We start from the raw sequence: 23238 nt of genomic DNA on the forward strand, positions 1-23238 counted from the left end.
ATTGACAAGTGCGTTCTTCAGTCAATATTAGCCGTGGTTTCACACGTTAACCTATAGCTAAATTAGCCGAGCAGCTAATGTCAACTTCACTAGTTAGCTATCAAGCTAACTTACCTAAAAAACGTAAATATTCCCGTGGATTGAGATGGTTGTTATCTTCGGAATACACGCCATTAGGTGCGGAAGGTTTGTCCTCAATTGTACAACGTCTGGAGATCCGCCATTTCTTCATGAGCTGCGGTGACAAAGAAAGGCAATTAATGGTATTTTTCATAACTTAATTGATTTTCTGATGCGCCTGTGATCCGGCAGCAGCAGCGACAACAAGAGGACTTCCGGCATGAATCCTTCAGAATAAAAGCGACATATACACCAACGGCAACGTAAAAGTTCAATTAAACAAAAAACGGAACACATGAATGAATACGTAACAGACGTAACGTTCTTGTTATTTGGTAATTTAATCTGTGTATGTGTAAAAAAAAAAAAAGGAAAAAACACTATACACTGTGTAATGAGGTGATTTTATGATTTGTTTTATGCATTTATTTTATTTATATTGGCATTAATGAGTTGTATGGCCTTGTAGTCACTGTGCTAAATGATAGCTCAACTTGTTTTTGGCTTTCCATTTTCATCCAGACAATGTTCTACTGTCCTAATAAAACGATTTGTGGGTAGTGTCCCAATTCTGTCGTTCCTTTGCATCGAATCAGTACTACTGATATCAAATCACAGTATTTCAGAACCTATTTGTTAAGCGGTTCATATTCGTAGCTTTTATCGTGAAGGTTAGGAGCGCACACCGGACGTGTCATTGTTGCTGGCGGGATGTGTCTTGATTCCATTGTGTGTATCCATCCCCCCGCTGTTGGAAGGGTGTTTCCGTTTCCGAAAACAATTTCCGGTTGCTACCCCTAACTGAATCATTGCAGTTGTAGTTCGTATTTATAGCTCTATGTATCAGTCCAACAACAATACAATGCACTCATTTCACGAGTTGAAACGGAATTTGACTAGAAGACATACTTCCAAAAACCAGGTGACAGCAGAGTTCTCTGAGATAGTAACTTCATCACAGTGTGGCGAAACACACAGACACATCAGAACGTCCCACAAAAACAGGGACGCACATCCATGGCCTATATATTTATTTGGGATTAGGCTAATCTCAAAGAATGTATAGTTTGACCTCACACCCTTTTGAAGCGTGCCCTGTGAGTTATGCAACATGTGTTTTTTAACAGTTGGAGTCCAGGGCCTCAGGAGGGGCGTCAGGAGATCCCGAAGCAATTGTTGGTTTTGAATTTACTGGAATGTATCTTATTATATTTACAGAACATAAACGTTCACTCTCGTGGGTATTGGGTCTATACGATGTGCTTTTAATATAAAATTATCAGCAACACATATCTGGTTGACTGGGACACAATATAAAAAGAGATGGCATGTGTGTATATTTAGCACTGAAAACATGAGAACCACTGTGTGTGTGTTTTAATGGACTGGGTATTTATGCATAGGAGATCCTGGGATTCTGCGTCATCCCATTGGCTCATGTCACTGCAGTGTGCCTCCCCTCAGGCCGCCGCACAGCAAAGCTATCAGTCTGCTGCTGCTGCACCGGGAGGGGGGGGGAAGGCTCTCCTCACCGCGAATATCCTCTCCTCGCCTCTCCTGCACCGTACACCGGACCGGGACCACCGCACCGAGCCTCTCTGCAGCTTTTGACGGCCAGATAGCGTGTTGTGTGCAGCAGTGAGGAAGAGGAGGCTGGGGAGGTTTCTGCGCTACTGTTTGGTCCTCAAGGGGAGGAGCCAGTTGTTGATTCTACGCTGCAAAGAGAAGGCGCCGCACTGAGAGGTAAGAGACCTTTACGTAATAGAACATATTGTGTGTTTTATCTGCAGACCTCGGGACGCGTTTAGACCGCTTAACATTCGCTCTCGCCGTGTTTATAACCCGAACCCTATGATGTCTGGAGGTGGAGGTGAATGCGAAGACGTAGCCTATTAAACATGCCACTCCCTGCAACAGCATACTGATGCCCTGGACAGACCCCTCTGTAAATTATTCAAGTGGAAGTAGGAAAATGTGTTTATGATTGTCTTAAATAAATGTGGAGGTTACGCAAGGCTGCATTTGATCAGTATGCTATTATGACAGGCTCCTTTTAGTTTACAATTGCATTCCCGATAAATGGCCTGCCCTTATTATAAACACTTCTCATATTTAATCTGTGGAGTCAAAACATATGGATCAGTGAGTTACAATACACTACGAACGCATACAGCACTGTTATGCAATCCCACACCAATATAGGCTACTATTCAATATCATGCAAAAATGTCAATCCCTTATATTGTGGTTATTTAACAAAATAAAGTAGCCTGCAGGCTGCCAGAGGTCACTAAGGCTCAGTGTTGAGCGCCACATGGTGCAGAAACAGAACATTTTGGTCAGGGATGCCGTGAAGTGCAGGTGTGTGTGTGTGTGTGTGTGTGTGTGTGTGTGTGTGTGTGTGTGTGTGTGTGTGTGTGTGTGTGTGTGTGGGCAGGCTGAGGTCACTCTCATGCCTCTGAAACCCGCATTGCTGATGTGGGCTTGTGTCCAGTGAAGAGAGTGAGGTCTTTAATAGGGTGTAGCATCAGGTTTCCCTCAGCTAAGGCAGAACTCAACATCAGACATCCTCTCTGATCAGCGATTGCGTAGCAACAGCTTGTGAACAAGTGTCCTCGAAAAACGCTTCAAAACTAAGGAGATAAGGCGGTGGAGATGATACGGTTCATTCAAAGGACATCATGAAAAAAAAGGTGGCCCGTTTCGTGCCTGTTTGGCTTTTCAAAGGGGGGGATGCTTCGGGGCAGATGCTGGTTGTGTAATAATCCCATCTGTCATTGTCATTTGATCTGCCATCAATAGGAGCAGTGCCACAATAGACTAACCTATAGACTGTCATTTGTGAAATCAGAAAGGCTATAATGACCCAGGAATAACTTTCACATGCGCAGCATTACAGTGATTCATTTGAGAGCATTAAAGTCATGACCTCCCATTTCAAATGTAACTTACATTCATTATCTTTGGCTATTACATTCTCTTGTCACAAAGCCAACCATACAGGTCAAATGTTACGGTGAGAGGGCGTCACTCTAAAGAGTCATTTCACTGTGTCATCACCTGTACATGAATTAATGATTCATTTTGAACAGTGCCTTCAGTGTCCTCCATAAGCTATTTAAAGGGCTACTCCAGCTACTTTGTATTGCACTTCCATAAAGTTGATGACTCCCAAGAGACCGATTATAAAAATAATGGTCAAAATCAGAAAAGCACAGCCTGAGATGTCCTACATTTCCCATAATGCTCCCAATAGTATAATTCAGTTTGGTCTTCTCTGCCTGGTAAATGAATGTGTCTTTAGAACTCCATGCCTCCACTTTGTAACACATGTTGAGCCAGAGTACTTGGAACGATTGTATAAAAACTCTCCAAGCTCCAGCTGCGATAAGCCTGGAGACATCATCAGGTAAACACTTATTCGTGTGTACGGTTGGCAGAATGCCCCTTTTACAAGGTTTTACCTTTATTACTTTTCCTTCAGGAATGTGTTGAGTGTGTGCTGCTTGTGATATCGGATTAGAATGTATGTGAATCAACATGCTGAATCATGTCAACAAGACTTCAGCCAAAACCTTTGTACATTATGTAATGAGGCCGCTGGTGCTTTTGGCCAACGGATCAGTTTTCTTTTGCCTGTTGGAAATAAATAAAACATGCGGGTTTGCTGCCGTGACTAAAGAGCGAGACGTGCGGCCGAAGCTTCGGTTAATGTGAGCTAGCGTAGCTGCTAGTACACGGAATGAGTGTCGGTCAGTTGTAAAGTGCTTCAGCAGGTCAAACAGCCATCTTCTGGAAGTCCTCTTGAGTTAGACAGATCCACATCCTGGAGACACATGTCATACCGTTATATGTAAATGAAACAGGTTGTATGACTATTATTATTATTATTATTATTATTATTATTTTATGAATAACTGTATGTTGTACAGTATACAGACCAACAGTAAAAGCGCTCAGAAAGGCACTAGAGGATGTATGTTTCAGGACTAGAGTTGTTTCTTTATCTTAATTCCCAGGGGACTGAATTCAACGTAACTGATTCTTACCCTCTCCAGTGGTGTGGCTACTTAACTGTCAGCGGTACTGGATGTCTCCCAAACCTTTAGCAGCAGCTTACAGTATGATTCACTTTGCAGTTTCACTCGTGTGTATGCCACATAACTTACAGTGTTATCACAGTTATTCAAGGTAATTTAATCTCATAGCTTAGAATTTAGAATGGAGGGGTGAAAATCAGAATTAGTGATTTTATTACTGCGTGCTCTGGCACTGAAAGAAAGTTCGAAGGACAGATTTTGAATTTGTCCTTTAATTCTCTGTAATCCTCTGAGACGCCTTAAGAATTTGAATTCTTGCTAAGGCCGTGTTTCCGGAGCGCCTGCGTCCTGTAGTGTAAAGAGGGTAAGTGTGTCTTTGGCCTCAGGAGCATTTTACTGTATCCTGTTCACACACACACACACACACACACACACACACACACACACACACACACACTCTCTCATTCAAGGGAAAAGAAAAATCATTAAGCCGTTTACAGAAGATGTACTCTCTCTTTCCGAGCAGCATTCTGTGTCCATCCCCTGTGTTGTTAACTATGTCCTCCTGAGACTTCTGAGGGATGACGTTAAATACAGCAGGACTCTTATTTCCCCCTTAATCTCACCCCCAATGCCTTGTCATTGCACATTTACGGAGAGAGGTCATAAAGTTTGTTCAACATAATAATCATTTTAAAAAAAGTCTTCCTGTTTCGTCTTACGCGGAAGATATAAGAGGATGTTTCATTATTAGTGCAGCTGTTAGTCTGGATTTTTTTTGGGGACATAAAACTGTCAGCAGGAGGTTTTTGTCAAATTAAACTTATGGCTCCACTGTTATTTCCAGTGGAAATATTCCCAAATGTCTTGCATCCTTTTCTACACATTCATTTTGTATCATAGCCTCTGATCATAGAAGACAAACAGCGTCTCATCAGCGAGAAGCTTCTTCTTCTGTCATTCCCATCTCTGTATCCACATAATTCAAATGTGTGTGTGTGTGTGTGTGTGTGTGTGTGTGTTAGTGGTCTTTGTTTCTGATGGAGACATGATCTGATTCAAGATGATGATGATGATGATGATGATGATCCAAAACAATGCAAGGATTCTCTGCACAGATTGTGAACAAGACACATGGAGTGAAAGAACATGTTCTGTGATAAATGGAAGGTTTGGTCAGATGAAGAACAAGTTCTGCCCAGGTAGCCGGAGGTTCTTGGCCCAGCTTTCGCCTTACTTAGGCACACTTAGTTGTTTGTCCAGATCGATCCAAGTCTGAGTCACTAAATCCTTGTAGAATCTGGCAGCCATGTATGGACCAGAGCAAGCTCATATTTGGTCCTTTGGTGCCAAAACTCAGCAAAGTTAGCCAACACTTAATAGTGAAATACTATGTTTGTATAATTTCATTTGTTTCATCTGAAAATGAATTTATTGTCTATATTTATGTGTGAACTTTCAGCACAAAGTCCCTTTTATTTCTGTGTATGGCAATGTTATCATTTAGGTTGTAAGATATTTGACTTCTCGTTGACAGAATGTTCTGTCCGATCTAAATTCATATCAACAGTCCTGTGGCTTTATCATTGCTCAGCTATGTAAGAGCATGAGGTTTGTGCAAATCAAACATTTCTGACTTTCTGATGGGAACTTTCCCTCAAACTGACAACTTGTCTAAGTTAAGCTGCAAAGAGTCTTTTTTGAACTACTTGGCTATCTGTCTTTTTAGTGTGGAGTGATAAGCCACCAAGCAATTCAAAAACACTGAACTCTATGTGTGCATGTGTCTACTGCTGCATGTATCAGTGTGTATGTGTCTACTGCTGCATGTATCAGTGTGTATGTGTCTACTGCTGCATGTATCAGTGTGCATGTGTGTGTTTGAGCGTGTCAATGTGAACGTGTAGATACACTGCAGACAGTATGTGCATTGCATGCAAAATTGAGCTCTTTTGAAAGTGTTATGTGTGTGCTTGTGATGTCTTCATATGTGGGAATTATGTCTATAAATAAACAGCAGTGCAGTGATGTGTTCATCACAGAGGTCGGTGCTTTGGAACCTGCACTTGGCTTTCTTGTACTCAGAAAGTTAGTCCCTGTGGAATACGGATGTTGAGGAAATTCAGGCGGATGCACAACACGGGCTGGGAATCCGATGCAGAAAAGATACCTTTGGTGAAAAGGAAACATGAAATATGTAAAGCCTGCACACGAAGGTTTTCATGAGAGAAATGAGTCTGAATCTCTACTAGAACACAGTTGTATCATTCTAAATGTTGGAACAAGTAAAGTAGACCTTTTGAACAAACTCCACTGAGCTCAATTTGTCAGCACAGGAAGCCGTTTGTAAGAGTTGCATGGATACGGTAGACTTTGATATTCTATCCTCCGTGGTGTCTGCCTGTGTGAAATGTGTTCACAAACACCTCTTGTCCAGCCAGTTCATATTCCTGTTGCTGCCTGGAAGAGCACCAGGCCTGAGAGATGTTGATTGAATCTGTGTTTATTAGCACTTTCTTTCACCTCTAGGGTTAGGGTTACTGTTATCTGGCACTCTTCCCCATTCAGTTGTCTTTTCTTTAAATCTGTTAACTCATTTGAATATTTGGTTCATACATTTGAATGAGTTTTCCTAGAACATCCTTTCATAAAGGATCTTAAAGTTGTGCAGCTTTTTTTATCGATAACTAACAGCTGTTTGTCAATGCTCCGTGCATTTCAGTAAACCGCCTTCTTACGTTTTGGCCTATTGGCCAAATTGTATCACAGCAAAATCCAGAGATACAGTATTTCCAACAGAGCTACAGTGGAAAAATATCTTGCATTTAAAATATCAACAGTAATCATCAGTTTATGGTGCCAACTTTTCAAAGGGCAGGAATGTCTGTTCTGTACTCTTAAATTACCATACTGTATATAATGATGTGCTGCTGCAAGAAGAGCCTGCTATTCATGGGGATTTGAACATATCCACAAGACTAGAATATAAATACTACTGCAACTCTCAGTCTCTATGCAAGAAGGCAGGTTAGGCACTGCAGTGTTACATAAATCCAGAGTCTTTGTGCATCCCTGTTAGAAGAATGATGAGGCATATCGCTCCTGTAGCCATGCATACCCTGGCTCATTCATTTGATATTAAAAAAACAACTTTTAAAGATACAAGATTTTACTTTAGAGAATGTGAAAAGGATCTTTAAATAGATGTCAATATATCATCACATATATTTCATGCCGTGTTCCACGGTCCGGTTTGCAGCAGCGTCAACCTGGAGACAGCTACTTGAATCGGTCTGGGGTTGCATGAATCACCTCATGCTCTCTTTGCTCTCTGGGCCTGATTATGAAAGCTCGCCTCTGCCTAATGGAGACAGAATGAGTTGTCTGCGCTGTCTATCACTGCCTCTCCTCTGCGTCACCCTGCATCCCCCCGATCCGTTCTGTCAATCCAGTCACAGCGCTCTGTCGTCCATCTGCTCTCTGCGTCTCTTGTGACCTTATTGCTCATGTCTCAGACGGTATGTCGGCCAGGCCGGGTCGCAGAGACCCAAACCCCTCAGTGTCTTATCTGCTCCACTGTTGGTCATTAGAAATGGCTCTCAAGGGATTGTACAGATTTCAGAGTTAAATGGCATTGCTTGTGTTTGAATTTGCTGTTTTTGTGACATTGTTGAAATGTCAGATTTTAAAATGTAGTTGCTGTCAATGTGTCTGCTTAGGTTTTTCATTAAATGACAGAGACTGGGTTCACTATTTAAAACATGATATATCTTTTATTTATGTGGAGTCGTTTTGCAGTAATTAATATTAATATAATATAACAAATGAAACCTCATAGCACAGATTGTTTCAAAGTCCTGCTGCTGCTGCTGTTGTTCTGTATATTAGGATTCAGAAGAAGTTCATAGATGACATTTCTATGCATGGGCTTCACACACAAGAAGATGTTAAAGAATAAACGCTCAATTACAGTATGAATCAAAGCTGCAGCTGATTAAACACCAATGATTTAAAACATGTTATTACATTCATTATTACATTGTAAATGGCATTGATGTAGGGCTGGACAGTGTGGCTTACATCATTTAATTTAATTTAATTTGAATAGTTTAAAATTCCCCATGAATTCACAAGAAGGTTTGAGTAAAGTCAGGAAAATAAATCTAATTCTGTAAAACAGAAATATGGTTTTCTTGCTTCGCTCTCCTCTCCTATGACCCTCGTCCTGATTCCCAGGTTTAGATCAATATCACAAAATTAAATTAATATACAATTTCAGAAGTCTCAAAATATTAATATTAATGTAAAATCTTTTTGGATATGTATTAAAATATGGGAAATGTAAGTACACATAAAATATGATTAAAAGGAATACAATAAATTGTGTTCTACTGTAATGCATCACATTAAACAAAACAAAATCTTTTTACGTTTCATATTTTTCTTGGAATCATCATCATGATGTCATGAAGAATTATTTGAAACTATCGCAGAGCCTCTGATTCCTTTCACAGCTTTATTTTTCCTGAAGGGAACAAAATATTTCCTGACCAAAAGGCAGAATGCACATCCCATCATTTCTGAGTGTAATTTTGTGATGTTGTCTCTCCAGGGAAAGGGACTGCTCGCGGTGAAGAGGAGGCCCAAAACGATGAAGGACAGTCGGCCGGTTCAGGACTAGCTCGGACTGAGCGAACTGCAGTGGAGGTGGAGGAAGAAGAGGAGGAGGGAAAGGAGCCCGAAGAGAGACAAAGTAAATCACGTGACCAGGCCTCGCAAAGGTTCCAAATCAGTGATGTTCCCCTCGGGCAGGGATTACCTCCTCCCTGTCGTCTGCCTCTCCATCTCGCCCGCTCTTCCTCCCTCGCATAGCAGAGCAGCCGCCCAGCTCCAAGACTTTGAGCTGTGAGAGCTCCCGCTGCACACCCACCCACGCACACACACAACTCACACTCTCTCACACACACACACACACACACACACACACACACACATATTTTGGATCCTGCTCATGGTCATTGGCCTGTCCTCCTCAGCTGCTGCTACCGCTCTAGTCATAGACCATGAAGAGGCCCAAGCAGCAGACGGGGCCGCTGAGCTTCCTGAACTTCTTCAGCAGGAAGCCCAAATCGGAGCCAAAGCCCGAGAGGCCAGTGGAAGCCTGGCCCAGAGAGGACGTGGCCATCACCCTGACCCCGAGCGAGCATCCAGAGCAGGTGAGACTCAGCATGTAATCCCAGATTTATCCTGTTATTCCTCCAAGTTTTGTTTACGCTTCTGGTAGACTTGGTGAGTTTTAGTTAAGCAGTTTTTTAGTTTCCCTAAAATGTTTGATCTTGGTTTTATTATATTCCAATCTGTTAATAAGTTTACTTGGAGTTTTGTCTGTATTGCTGTCTTTGCAAACACACAATAAAATGTACTCATGTGTATGTATTTTTATATTTGTTTCATCATTCTTTATGTCTTTTCTTTTTGCCAGAATTAAAATGTCTCGTAAGGAACAAAGAAGAAGTTGCAGCGCGGCTGTAGATCATTAACTTTAGCTTCTGCTTGCTCCCTCCCTTTCTCCTACTGTTATAGCCCAAATCCATTAGAGTGTTTATTCAATTAATTGGTAATTTAGAGAAATTATGTTGCCTAGAAACCAAGTACACCGTATCCACCTACACACTCAGTAATAATGATTTTCACTAGAAATTTGAGGCTGTTTCATTTGCTTTTTTTGAATTTCTTAGTATAAACTATTTTTGTGAACAGCGGCAGAGTACTACCCTCACAAGTCAACCTGTGAATTAGAATATTTTGAATATACGTGATTGTAATGGTTCACAGGACCTCAGCGTCACAGCAGAAGAGGCTGGAGGAGAAAGAGGAGAAGGAGGAGGTCCGCCAGCAGCAGCAGCAGCAGCAGCAGCAGTGGCGGCGGCGGCGGAGGCAGGCGAGGACGGTGCCACCACAGCTGAGTGCGTGGGCGGGGTCAGCAGCGGCTCCACTGGCGTCCTGTCCGTCTCCTCCTCCAGCCAGGAGCAGCTGCTGGATGAACACCTGGAGTGCCCACTGTGCCTGCTCAGTCAACCACGTTGCCACTTCCCACGACTCACCTCCTGTTCCCACCGAACATGCTCTGACTGCCTCCGCCAGTACCTGCGCATCGAGATATCAGAGAGCCGGGTGTGCATCGCGTGCCCGCAGTGCCCCGAGACGCTGGCGCCACTGGACGTCCGGGCCATCCTGGATGACCAGGCGCTGCTGGAGCGCTTTGAGGAGTACCAGTTGAGGCGTTTCCTGGCTGCTGATCGAGATACACGCTGGTGTCCTGCACCTGACTGCAGGTGAGAATCAGAACACCACCGTCGGTTGCATATTAAAAAATGTTTCCCTTCACAATCACAAATAATGACTAAGACCCTTTTTTGGTATGAAGATAGTTACCTAACAACATTTAATAAAGGTTGAATAATGAAAACAATGGCTTCTCTAAATCATCAAAACTTGTAGAAACATGTACTTTTTTATTGACATCTTTCAGTCACACAGTAGCAATTCCCTGTACTGTAATTACCATGAGACAAAAAAAGAGAGGCCTATTTCAATGTTACAATATGGCAGTTCTTGTCAAAGCCCTGTCATCCCACCACCGGCTTTATGTTGTGAAACACAAGACTTGAAGCACTTTTTCTCTGTCAGAATGATTGACGGGGCTTTGAAAGGATGAACTGACAGCAACAGAAAGCTCACTTTGAGCTGTATATGCATCCCAAGGCTGTGAAAAAGTTTGATGCAACCAAAATATGTTTGCAGATCCTAGAACTGACTGGTCGTGAATGATGAAGCAAGCCTCTCTTTGCATCTACAATAATCAATGTAAACGCGGGACTACATGTAGTAACATTGAATACATGTTGCATTGGGAGATGAACTCGCCTTTAATTCACTTCCAGTGACACTTAGAGAACAGTTCTGTGCTTGGCGTGTCTGGGTCCATTCGACTTGTTCCTGCTCCCTGAGGAGAACTGGCTGTTATGTGGATTACATCATGTTACATAGAGATGTTTGAAGCACAGCTACAATGTCATTTCATCGCAACATCCATCGAAGACTTCATCATAAATGATTCAGGGAGAAACACACAGAAGAAATATATACTAGATATGTTTTTTTCCCCATTCTCACAATAGACCACAATGCAATGCAACATGTTCTGAGTTAACTCATCTCCTCTGCTGTTAACAAAATGTACAGACACTGATACATCGCTGGATCACCGTAATGTTCACGGAGGGGTAACAGGATAGGGCTGCTGATGGGAAATTGTTGTGTGTGTGTGTGTGTGTGTGTGTGTGCGTGTGTGTGTGTGTGTGTGTGTGTGTGTGTGTGTGTGTGTGTGTGTGTGTGTGTGTGTGTGTGTGTGTGTGAATATGTTCAGTGAATGTTTGTGGTCAGAAGCATGTATGCACCAGGGTTCAGGACTCAGCGCTAGACTGTGTGTCTCCCCAACTGTCGGTGTTCACAGCCTGGTCATGATGAATGAGTGGAGCAAAAATCAATACGCCAATCTGTCTGATGCTGTGGTGAATTAAATATAACTCAGAGAAACGGGATCGGATTTCTAGAGCCTCTCTTACAGATCGGCAGAATTCTGAGCTCCACATATTAAAAACAAGTTTACATGTGGAGGTCAGCAGAGTTTAATACTTGAATTAACAAATACTTCCCACATAGAGTAGCCTTTGAAGACGTGACCCATTATGTAATCTGGTCACAGTTATGCTCCCAACACACACGCATTCCTCGAGATCTTAGTGACAGAAGCTTAGCTGGAGATTATGTCGGCTCTCACAAAGTGTGGCAAAAAGTGCTTCTTTCTTTGTCATGTTTTTGCTGCATATGTGATGCTACTGGGTCTTTCAGCGCACACAGACAGAAGCCGCAGTACTTCAAGTATTTCAAGTGTCTTTCTGTGCTGATGTCAAATACAAGTATTTTTACCTAACATAACCATACTAATGTTTGAGGAAGGGTTTTTGTGTGGTCTGTTTGACGGAGCACAGCGTTACATTAACTTCTCCACCGTGATCTAAGCTCATCACATTGATCTGAATAATATAAAACATCTTTGTTTGAATTTCTGTCTAACATAGTTTGTTAATTATATAGTAGCTTTCCGGTAAACAAACAAAGTTCTGTTTCCATTCAGTTTTTTCCTCCAAAACACATTGTGTGTATTTAAGCCTAACAAATGCTTTTCCTTTCTCATAGAATATATATAATATATATATATATACGTAGCTGATACTTTTAAAGTATTTCAAGAGTTTAGGTACATCCACTTATTCTCTACCAGAGATTGTCTATTGTTGTTTATTAGCTGGATCCTCATTGGCTGACGCCTTGGCGACCGCTAAACTTCCTGTTCTGTTCATGAGTCTGAATGTGAACCTTTCAGAGGATTATGTGAGTCAATCATGGTCCGATATGTAACTGACACGTCTGTGATATGGAAGCTTGAAGCCTCCACCACACATTCACTGAAGGAGACTTCTTGTGTCCAATAGTTATAGTAATATTTGCAAATTCATAGATGTCTCTTTTAGACGTCTGAAAACATTTCTGAGGGGATCTTTAACAATCAATATATTATACGTGTGTAAGGATGTGTTTTCCAAAAGGCTATATGAAATGTTGATCTATCTACAGGGCAAGGAATAAAAGTGCACCACATTGGATTGATATGAATGTTGAAATGATTGCTGTTGACTGTATGTTCTGTCAGAACCTCATTAATCTTTGCATGATGAAGCGTGTAAAGGTGTTTGATACACAGATGGTGTTAATATGCTGCATTCTTTGAGGAAGATGTTCACAGATACCTGAAATGTTTTTATGCATGAGCTGGTCCACGCAGCGCTGTTGATGTTCAGCCATCGGGACTGAACTTGAAAATCAGACACAAACTGTTTAAATCTAGCGGGATCCAGGCAGCAGTGTGATGACCCTCTTGTGTGTGTGTGTGTGTGTGTGTGTGTGTGTGTGTGTGTGTGTGCTGCCCTCTGATTCATCCACCGTTCTGACAAACCTGAAAGCCACATCAGGCTGGAGCTGCTGAAGGAAACAGCCTAGAGGAGCTTTTCAAATCCTTCACTCACGGCTTCTTTCACTTGTATTTGATCATTAATCGCATGATCTTTTGAATATTAAAATGTATGTTAATGTCCCTTCTGAGGAGTGAGATTAGGTCCACAGGCATCAAGCTCCTTGTTATCGTCATAATGGCTTCTAGAGATGAAAGGAGTTGAACTGTGAAAAGCAGTTCCTCAGACACTTGAATTGAGATTTACTGAGGCACACAGTCAACAATTGTATGTTTGTGAGCAAAGACAACAATGAACAAAACCTCAGCTTTTCACAGATATTCCAGTCAGCCAACCAAAGCTGTGACGTTTGAATCAAACGGCAGCCGCTGCGAGTCTCAGCTGCAGATGTCAGAGCAACAGGGTGGAGCAGTGAGTAGGAAGAGCGCCTGCATTTAATCCTCCCAAGACGCCTGATGCTCCTTTAGTCAGAATCCCTTCAGTATGTCCCCTCTATCATGTTTTCATGGACAGTGTTTCCTCTCTCCTCAGCTATGCAGTGATAGCTTACGGCTGTGCAGAGTGTCCCAAGCTGAGCTGTGGCCGTGAGGGATGTGACACCGAGTTCTGCTACCACTGTCGGCAGCTGTGGCACCCCAACCAGACGTGTGATCAGGCCCGGCGACAGCGAGCCCGCCACACCTCCGGCGGCAACGATGCCTCCACGCTGTACGTCTTCAATGAAGAACCTGGAGGAGGTGAGACTCGCAACTGCTGTTACCTGTTTCTCTTTTTCTTTTGAGTTTACTATGTTATCATGGATGCATACATGGTGTGGACACCCCTCACATATTAACTCTGTTGCTGAAGATGCAGAGGAGATCAAAGCGTGTCCTCGCTGCGGTGCCTACATCATGAAGACCAACGATGGCAGCTGTAACCGTATGAACTGCACTGTGTGTGCCTGTCAGTTCTGCTGGCTGTGTATGCAGGAGATTACCGACGTGCACTACCTCAGGTACTCATGAACACGCTGACACGCCAAACCCAGAGCCCACATCTAACCAAACAATGTAGCTTCATTGACCTTGAGGTCAGACGATCGCATGATCAGTCGATTAAGAATGCATCAACGCCAAATATAATGACTGAGAAATCATTCATTCAAGTCATTTATCAAGCAAAAATGCAGAATACTTAAATGTGAGGATTCATTGTGAATGTCATATATTTTGATTTGGGGCTGTTGGTCGGTCAAAACAAAGTATTTGAAACTAAAATCTGAAAAATAATCAACAAAATATCTATATTCTAAAAGATGATCATTAGCTGCATCAGCACAGTGAACTCTTCTGGTGTGTGTGACCGACTGTACACAGAGAAAGCATGCGCACAAAAACCACGACACAAAGATCAGCAGAATTTGATGGTAGTTTCACTGCAGCATAAGGAGAGAAGAAGTAACTTCAGCATGTGTAAGATACAGAAGAGTCTCACTGGTAGTCTCACTGGTAGTCTCACTGGTAGTTTCACTGGTAGTTTCACTAGTATACCTGTGTTCACAAAACATACATTCCAGTATGTTTTTAAGCAATACCTAGTCTGAGATGAGAACACTGGGCCAGTCATTATGTCATCGTCTCAGGGCCGCACTGCTTTGGAGTCATTGTCTGAGCTTCCATTGATTTTTCCAGTGCTGGAAGGAGTCACTGCTGACTTGTCATCAATTAATATGCTCTATCTGCTTCTATATTTCCATGCGGCAGAATATGTAACTCAAGCTGTGAGGCTAGCTAGAAGCTGATTAGCTGCATTTGAAGAAGTGTGTCGATATGAATGGATTTGTCATGAATCATTTCCATGGTGTCACATGTGTTTTGATGAATGTCTCAGATGAGAAAGAGAGTTCTTGTGTTTGTCTGCATGAGCCTCATTGTGTCTTAACACCTTCTTCTCTTCTCTCCTCTCATCCCTGGCTGCCTGTCACACTTCTCATTACAGTGAACGCCCTAAAGAAGGGCAAAGCTTTTAGCATCTCACAACAAATCGACCAATTTAGAGCAGCAGAGTGCGACTTTAATACCTTCCCATAATTCCCCCCCCCCAGGCTTTTAGACCCTCAAAGTGACATTTGCTGTTGTGATACAGACGCATGCTTTCAGAAATAACACAGCCTTGAGGTGCTATTTGTGTTGCTCATGTTGTCACTGCTGCTCCGACAACTTAATTGCTACTTGATTAAGACAAACGGCGTTATTCAGTGTTGCACTGCTCTCCTTGGCAGTTAGAATTACACCACAGGCTGATACTACATTAAAGAAGCACTTTAAGGCAACACTTGTTGTACCCAACGTCATATTAAGTGATCAAACAGCAGCACGGACGATAAGTGAGTGTGTGATAGTAGATGCAAATTACTGTAATTGATTAGAAGAGACAAAGCTAGAATGAGAAATGCAGATGAGGTCGTTCAGTTTGTGTAATGATGTAACACAGCAATGAGACATTTACTGTTGTCAGTACTAAACAAAGTGTCCTTCAACATCGTTAGAGGTGAGAGTCAGCGTTCGGCTGCATTAAGCGTTAGGATCATTATGGGCTCTGTGAGTGTTCACACCATTTGTGTATATTTTAAGAATGAAGTTTGGCATTTGAGCTTAATGCTAACATGTTCAGCAGGTAAACATGTATTAATGTGTATTATTGTTATTTACCACGTTCACGTCTTAGTTTAACCTGTTAGCAGGCTGACATAAAAACAAGGTACTATATGTAATAAGTAATATGTCAGGTCATAGCTTGCCAGGTATTGGGTCACAAAACAAACGTAATCAGCACATTTTAAAATGTTGACCTGATGAATGATGACAGTACATGAAAAGTCAGGGCAGGTCATTCGATTCATTTGTTAGAAGAAACGTGTGTTGATCACTCAGCTCATTAAGATTCATCCTCAGGGTCTGTTCAAAACGTTTTCATGCTCCTTCAGTCTGGACCAAAGTGGAGGACAAACTGACGGAAGCGACGTTGCCACCCATACAGCCATAGCGCTACAATGGCTACATGTTTTTTAGTTTTTACCATTTGGTTTCTGAACTGCGTGCATTCTGATATTTTGAACTCCTATCTGATCTCCCTTGTGTTTCCTGTGTGCCTCAGTCCCTCAGGATGTACATTCTGGGGGAAGAAGCCGTGGTCTCAAACCCGCAAGGTTCTGTGGCAGGTGGGCATGTTGCTCGGAGCGCCGGTGGTCATCTCCCTTATAGCGGGCATCGCCATCCCAGTCATCATTGTGGGCATACCAATCTACATGGGCCGCAAGGTACCAAACCACCAGTAAATCCTGTGCCACGTCAAACAACCTTTGAATGCATGTGTAGACTCTGGGTGAGTCTGTGCATGTGTCAGCAAGGACAGCAGGCAGTCCACAAATATGGCTGACTAGTATGTTTAAAGTGAAATGAATTATTCTGAATCAACCAACATCTTCCATCAGATACAGTAGTATTTGAATAGTATGTTAATGTTGCATGTAATCAACTCATACATGGAATCAAGTGAATTGGAAATGAAAGGCACCCCTTAATATTCATTCATTGTGTCGGTCTTTGTGTTGGAGCTCTGTGATTGCTCGTGTGGCTCAATGAGGCTGGTTTCCTTTCCCCTCATGCATGCTGGGTCGCATGTTTTAGTGCTCATGAATAAGTGACATGAATAAGTGGCTGCAGAGAAGGAGAACAGCAAGAATCAAATTCAATTTCCATCATCTAATTTGTGTTCTATGTATTGCCTTCTAGGTCCATGGTCGCTGTAAGAAAAACAATATCTCAGGAAGTAAGCACTACTTGACTGTGGCAAGTGGGGTGATGATGTCAGTGTTTGTGTCGCCGGTCATAGCGGCTATCACTGTGGGTAAGGAACACAACGACGACATGGCTACCTTCTGTACTGCTCACAGAGAAGCATCACATGACCACCATGTCCTGAGACAGAGCAGTTTAGGTCAGACACCAGAGAGGCAGCATATGTTAATCATCTTTTTTTATTTGAATAATAAAGCTGTAGTTCAAATGAATCTAATATCTGAGGGCAGTATTCATGTGGATCAAAGAGCCATTAAAGAAAAGATGATTAATGTGGGCTTCTAGCTGTGGAGTGTCTCGAATAATCCCTTCCATAATAATGAGTAATAATAATGATAATAATAATAATAATGAGTGAAGAGACTAGGATCAACGAGAGAGAGAAACACCACATCTTTCCACACTCAACACACCATTTCAAAATAAAATGAACATTCAACATTTTAGGAAATATGCTTATTTTCAAACAACGTATGACACAGTGAGCAGCTAGATTTTGTTACCTTACAACAGAGCCGGTTTCCTGTTTCTCATGTCTTTGTGTGAAGCTAAGCTAAAGAGCTGCTGGCAGGAGCTTTACAATTACCATACAGACACAGAAATGGTATAATTGTTCTTGAAAGGAAAGCAAATGAACAGATTTCCTAAAATGTGAAACTATTACATTAAGGGCGCATTTTTACGCTTATTTTCAGGTTTATACTTCAAACCCTTCAAAAAGCACATTTTTCTCGTACTGTTGCCTGTGTGTGAATGTCCCCCTCCTGAAAAGAAAAGAATGGCGTTCCTTTCCAAAGGTAGTTTGCAAGCTGTAGGTAGAGGTACTCCGATTGGGGCGGTATATTCTAATTAGCCTGCATGTGACATAGGAAGGGGAGCCAAATCTGAATGGCTTGTGGAATCACATGTTTTCTGATCCAGGCAGCCCTCAAAGTCATATTTCACAGTTTCTGGGTTGTTACCCAGATGTTCGTGCACAAACACTAAAAAGGTCTCTAAAAATAATCATGAGATGAACATGCATCCAGGCTTGATCTATCATAAACCTTTACAGCCATATAAATACCCACACGCTAAGTGTCTGTATGCAAACATACCACTAGATTTCATTAACGCACTCATTCAGGGCTGCTGCAGGAAACATGCACGGCTGTGACAGGAATCCTCAAGGCTCTAGCAGCTTCTCAGCTTCCCTCTGCGCCGTCACGACCATCACTGAGCCGCACACTGACGGGCACACACACACACACACACACACACACACACACACACACACACACACACACACACACACACACACACACTCAAACGAATTTAGCTGCACTCTACTTTTCACCTTCACCTCCCACCACCTGTGTATCTCTACTTCTATTTGCATCCCTGTCTCTACTCCCCCTTAGTCTCATTTTGTTTTCTCTCTCAGCACTACCATTGTTGTTTTGTTTCTCATATTTGACTCAAAGCTCCCGGTCTTGTTGTTTCTCTCTTTTTAACTCAAACAGACACACACATCCGCTCTGTCTGTGGACGTTTTGGTTGGCAGGCTCATCCTCTTGCCCTGGTTTCACCCTGTTGCTGAGTCAATAGCGCCCCGGTGTTCCCGCTGTGTTAATGATGTCCCTTTGTTTGGACGGCTCCGCTTTGTGTTACCAAATTCCTGTCTCAATCACAGGTTGCATAATCACACAGCGGAGGGAGGCTGCTGCTCATCGAGTTGTGTGGCTTGTTGAAAGTACTTTTGTGAAGGAAGGAGAGTTGGGAGAAATCTAACTTGTGCTTTTCTTATTTTGACTTATTATGAAGGCTGATGATCTATTGCAACAAACACTTTGTCTATTATTTTATAGTTTTGTCTACTAACATCAGACAACTAATAACCAAATATGAAAAGGGCTTTTTAGATGCAGTCATTTCTTACGATATACCGGTTGCTGTTTTGCTTCTAGCTCTTACCTTTCTAGTGTCCAATGCAGGGCCACTCTCGCCCGCTTCTCATTATGATAAATGCATATTCAACTTACAGTATACTATATGCAACTAAAGGTTTAAACACATTAACAACTTCAATTGTCCAAGAGTGTCCCGGACAACATAACAGCATCTCATAGAACTCAAAACATATAACACTGACTTACAATGAATTAAATAAAATATGATGAGAATAATCAAGATTCACAAATCACATAATGTCAAGGGCATGAAATGAGATTAATAAATATACAAAAACATTTAGATATGCAGCAGATTATAATAAAAACATAAAATGCATGATCGGCTTGCATCCAATTAAAAGAGAATGGATTAATAAGCGTGCAAAGAGAGAAGATATAACCTGCTGGAGCATGAGCAGAGCTCCCAGTATTTGAAACAATACAGTTGCATCGATATGGAGGCTATGATGCCAAGAGGAGCTTTGTGCACAGAGAAGCAGGAGGGGATCCCTCTTGTGTTCATTTGCGGTATTACAGAAATAGTATAACGATAAAACTGTTTAAAGGGGCCGTCCATCAATTTAACATGTCGTAAAATGTTAAACCATTAACATAAATGCATTTATCGGTCACAGGGAGTACTACTATATCATATGTGTTCCAGGGAAGCCAAGTCTGTCATTTACTCAAGTTACATCTTGCTTTTGGCGAGGAGACAAAAACGTAAAAACAGAACGACTGAAATATGTGGAGGATTTATTGGGCATGGAGGGTCTACCAAAAGATCCTGTTGCTTTATGGGAAGTCTAGAATCCAGTATCTTTGGAGCCTGATCTATACCAGGGACTAAACACCTGGACATTCTGTCCTCTGCTGCTTTTGGTTTTGTCCCTCACCTCCTACTTTATTGAAGTGCAAAACTAAATTGCAAGGGTACTCTTTTTTTTGGGGGGGCTCAAACTCAAGACCAATCATAATGAGAAATGTGTTATGAATTGTTTTCTCATGCTTTTCTGATTTCCTGCAGGTGTGGGTGTGCCGCTAATGCTGACTTACGTCTATGGGGTCGTCCCCATGTCGCTCTGTAGGAACGGCTGGTGTCGACCGCAGAGTGAGCCTCCTGAAACACACAAAATCCAGCTGGAGGACTTAGCCAGCTGTGAGTACAGAAAGTAAAGGAATAGTTTGACAGTTTGGGAAACACGCTCATTCGCTTTCTTCCCAAGAGCTGGATGAGAAAATGGCTACCGCTCTTATTTTTCAACGTTTACCATTAAGCTAGAGCCATGCAGCAAATAGCTTAGCTTAAATTAGCTTAGCATAAAGACTATTACTGTCTGTGTGTGGTTCAGACAAACACCATACATTGTGTCTATCAGTATGCTTTAGAAGTGCTGGTAGGCATGTTTTTGAACTTTGGCGAGAGCCAGATTAGTTGATCCCAGTCTTGATGCTAAGCTAAGGGAATCATCTCCTGGCTAGCTTCATATAATAAACAAAACACGGAAGTTATTAAGTGTATATCCCAAATTAAAGAGCTATTCCTTTTATAACTTTGTAATCAACCTGAGTTAAGGACTCTTGACATCAGTACTAAGTGCATTGTAATTTGTGCTCCAAAGTGCGACCTGATCTGATGAAGTTTCAACTTCTCTTATAGATCTTCTATTCTCTCATGTAGTCAGTGACCACTGGACAGGTCAGAAAAAAGCCACGCCCAACGACACCAGCGTCCAGGAAGTCCGAGTCAGTGTGCAGGAAGTGGGCGTCCTCCCCAGTACAAGCACCACGCCCCCGGAGCTAGATAGCTATGAGGAACTGGATGAAGCCACACAACACCACGGATACACCCAGCAGGACAGCCAATCAGACTGCCAGGTGGTCATTGTGCCTGACAGCAAGCGCGATGACACACCAGCGCTGCCTTTGAGGTAAATGTTGCCTCTGTCTCTACTGCACTTTGTGTTTAGTGCTATTTAGCATTCTAACACCCTAAAACTAAGATGGTGAACTAGCTGGCTGCTTTGCATTGATTTATTTGTCTTTCTACTGTCACCGCAGGGAAGGAACCAATATTGAGGTCCGTGTGGAAATTGAGACCCATCCCAGAGGCGCCCGCCAGTCCAGCCTAAGTAGCATCCTGTCTAGCCGAAGCTTGTCAGTGGAGTCCCTGGGACACTCGCAGTCCCAGTCCCAAGACTACCTGTGTGCCTCAGAACTGGAAGGAAGACGAGAGGGAGAAGGAGGAGAGGAGCAGGAGGGAAGAGAGAAACCAGGAGGGGGTGAAGGGACAGTTTTCCCAGTCTTTGAAATAGACGGTGTATGAAGTCCTCCAATGCAGGCTTTGTACTTGGTTGGAGATTTTACAGAAATATAGAAATCCATGAGCTGACATGTCACTGGATTGACCTGAAAATCGTTGGCCAAGGCCACCTCCTGCTTCAAAGACAGGCCCTCCCACCAGTTGCCTTCTAGCTCCAGCCTCTAAGGAAGACGCGGGTTTAGAGAGAGCAAATGAAAACGTGTGCGAGTGTGTGTGTGAGACGAATAGCATGAGACTATGACATAAGCAGTGGAGGGGGATAGACTGTAAAGCAGACAGGATAGCGTCCATTATTGCATCTAAAGCGGAAGTGACTGAGAGCATGTTTTTTTTTTCCTATGTTGTCCTTTCAAAGAGACTACTTTACATCCCACCGGTCATACATCTATTTCATGACACTCTCTCTTCGTCTGGCTGTACTTCTACACTTCTTTTAGTGACCTCACCTCCCTCCTCCTGCTCCCTTTACAAATAAAGAGACACCCACAAGCATGATTTGTTTTATGGGGGATTAAGAATCTATACAACTGTTGTGTCAGCAAGTAAATATCACACGCTTCCCAGGCCACGTTGGGACAGTACGGGTGATTTTTATTTTCTACCTTAGAGAATACCTCCAGCATTTTAAGATGCATTGGTCACTCCTAAATTGGACAACTTTAAATTGCCGAAGCATGCTGCACTGTTACTCTTGTGTGAACCAGTTGAGAATGACATCTGAAAACTGTTGAAGCCTGTAACTGTTGCTCTCTGTTGGAGTAAAAACGTGCTCTGTGACATTATGGCAGCGATTCTATTGACTGGATGGCTTTTAAAATCCATGAATTAAAACTATTGATCTCAAATCCACAGTCTTCCAGGGAAGCAGACAGGAGGCAATGTCACGTTTGCATCATTTTAGTGCAGCTTTTAGCCTTTAAGAGGCTATTTCCTTTTAAACTGCAGTCTTTTTCTAAAGAGTCTTAAATTTAAAAGTAGCTGCATGATTCTACTACTGGCTGTGTATCCAGGATTACACACACACACACACACACACACACACACACACACACACACAGCAGTCTGTGTAATTGCAGTAGTGTGCGCCGCTGAGAGCATTACATATAAACTAAAGACCCTCTCAAATGATCACAGAGCACCAAAATTACAACAGCAGCATGCCACCTCAGGCTAAACTCTAATAACCCCACTAGATGACTGATGAGGAATACATGACTGTACGCTCTGCTTAGCTTCCTGAGTGTGAAATACTTGTGAGAGATGAACTCGGACATGAAATGATAACCTGTGCTGGGTTGTGGAGAGAAATGAAATAAAGATTTCACCATGAAGGACAAAAACACAATGCATACTTTGTGTCACGAATTGATTTGTCTTCAGGGGAAGTTGTCCATTTCCTAATATGGTCCAATAGTTTTTGATGCATTTTACCTGAACGGTAGAGCTTTACAGTAAAGGTACAGACAGGACACTTAATGCAAAGGTCATACAAAGGAAGTTGAACTGGAGCTGTTGCAGATTATGTTAATCATTTTACCCAATGGTTCATAATCTGTGTGGCTTGTGGCCCCTGAAATATCTTCTTGTGAACCTGTTTAACCGACTCCAAGTCTGGTTCAACAGTCTGACACCTGTGTGCCGACAGCCACGGCCAGAGGCGTCATGTTTACGGCTTGTCTGTCCGTCCATCTGGGACATTTTGACAATTTCACACAAATGTCTAATAGGATAACATGACAAACTGCAATTTGACTAGCCGTAATTCTAGAATTACTTTATGTTATATAAAATTATCCAATAATTGTCCAGAAAAATAAGCAAATATTTGGGGAAAATCTAAAAAGATGAATATAACTTTGTGCGGATGACATGAGCTGTTGTCTGCTT

General features: G+C 42.3%; 1 protein-coding gene across 4 annotated transcripts; it reads left to right on the forward strand.

The window, feature by feature from the left end:
• Positions 1 to 1629: 1629 nt before the first annotated feature.
• On the forward strand, positions 1630 to 22688 carry si:ch211-278j3.3 (E3 ubiquitin-protein ligase RNF19B). Of its 4 annotated transcripts, XM_068724665.1 has the most exons (11): positions 1630 to 1863; positions 8773 to 9065; positions 9197 to 9376; positions 9996 to 10495; positions 13787 to 13992; positions 14105 to 14252; positions 16394 to 16556; positions 17032 to 17146; positions 20056 to 20187; positions 20689 to 20959; positions 21090 to 22688. In XM_068724665.1, the coding sequence occupies exons 3-11, from the start codon at positions 9224 to 9226 to the stop codon at positions 21352 to 21354; spliced, it is 1953 nt and encodes a 650-aa protein (XP_068580766.1). In that variant the 5' UTR covers positions 1630 to 1863; positions 8773 to 9065; positions 9197 to 9223; the 3' UTR covers positions 21355 to 22688. The 4 variants fall into 4 exon arrangements, with proteins under 4 accessions (XP_068580766.1, XP_068580765.1, XP_068580768.1 ...); XM_068724664.1 differs by having other exon boundaries at positions 8773 to 9376; XM_068724667.1 differs by having other exon boundaries at positions 8773 to 9376; positions 20710 to 20959.
• The last annotated feature ends 550 nt before the right edge of the window (positions 22689 to 23238 follow it).

Source organism: Cebidichthys violaceus, unplaced genomic scaffold, assembly GCF_023349555.1.
Source record: "Cebidichthys violaceus isolate CVI_PGR_0920_01 unplaced genomic scaffold, fCebVio1.0.p SCAF_31, whole genome shotgun sequence".
Taxonomy (NCBI): domain Eukaryota; kingdom Metazoa; phylum Chordata; class Actinopteri; order Perciformes; family Stichaeidae; genus Cebidichthys; species Cebidichthys violaceus.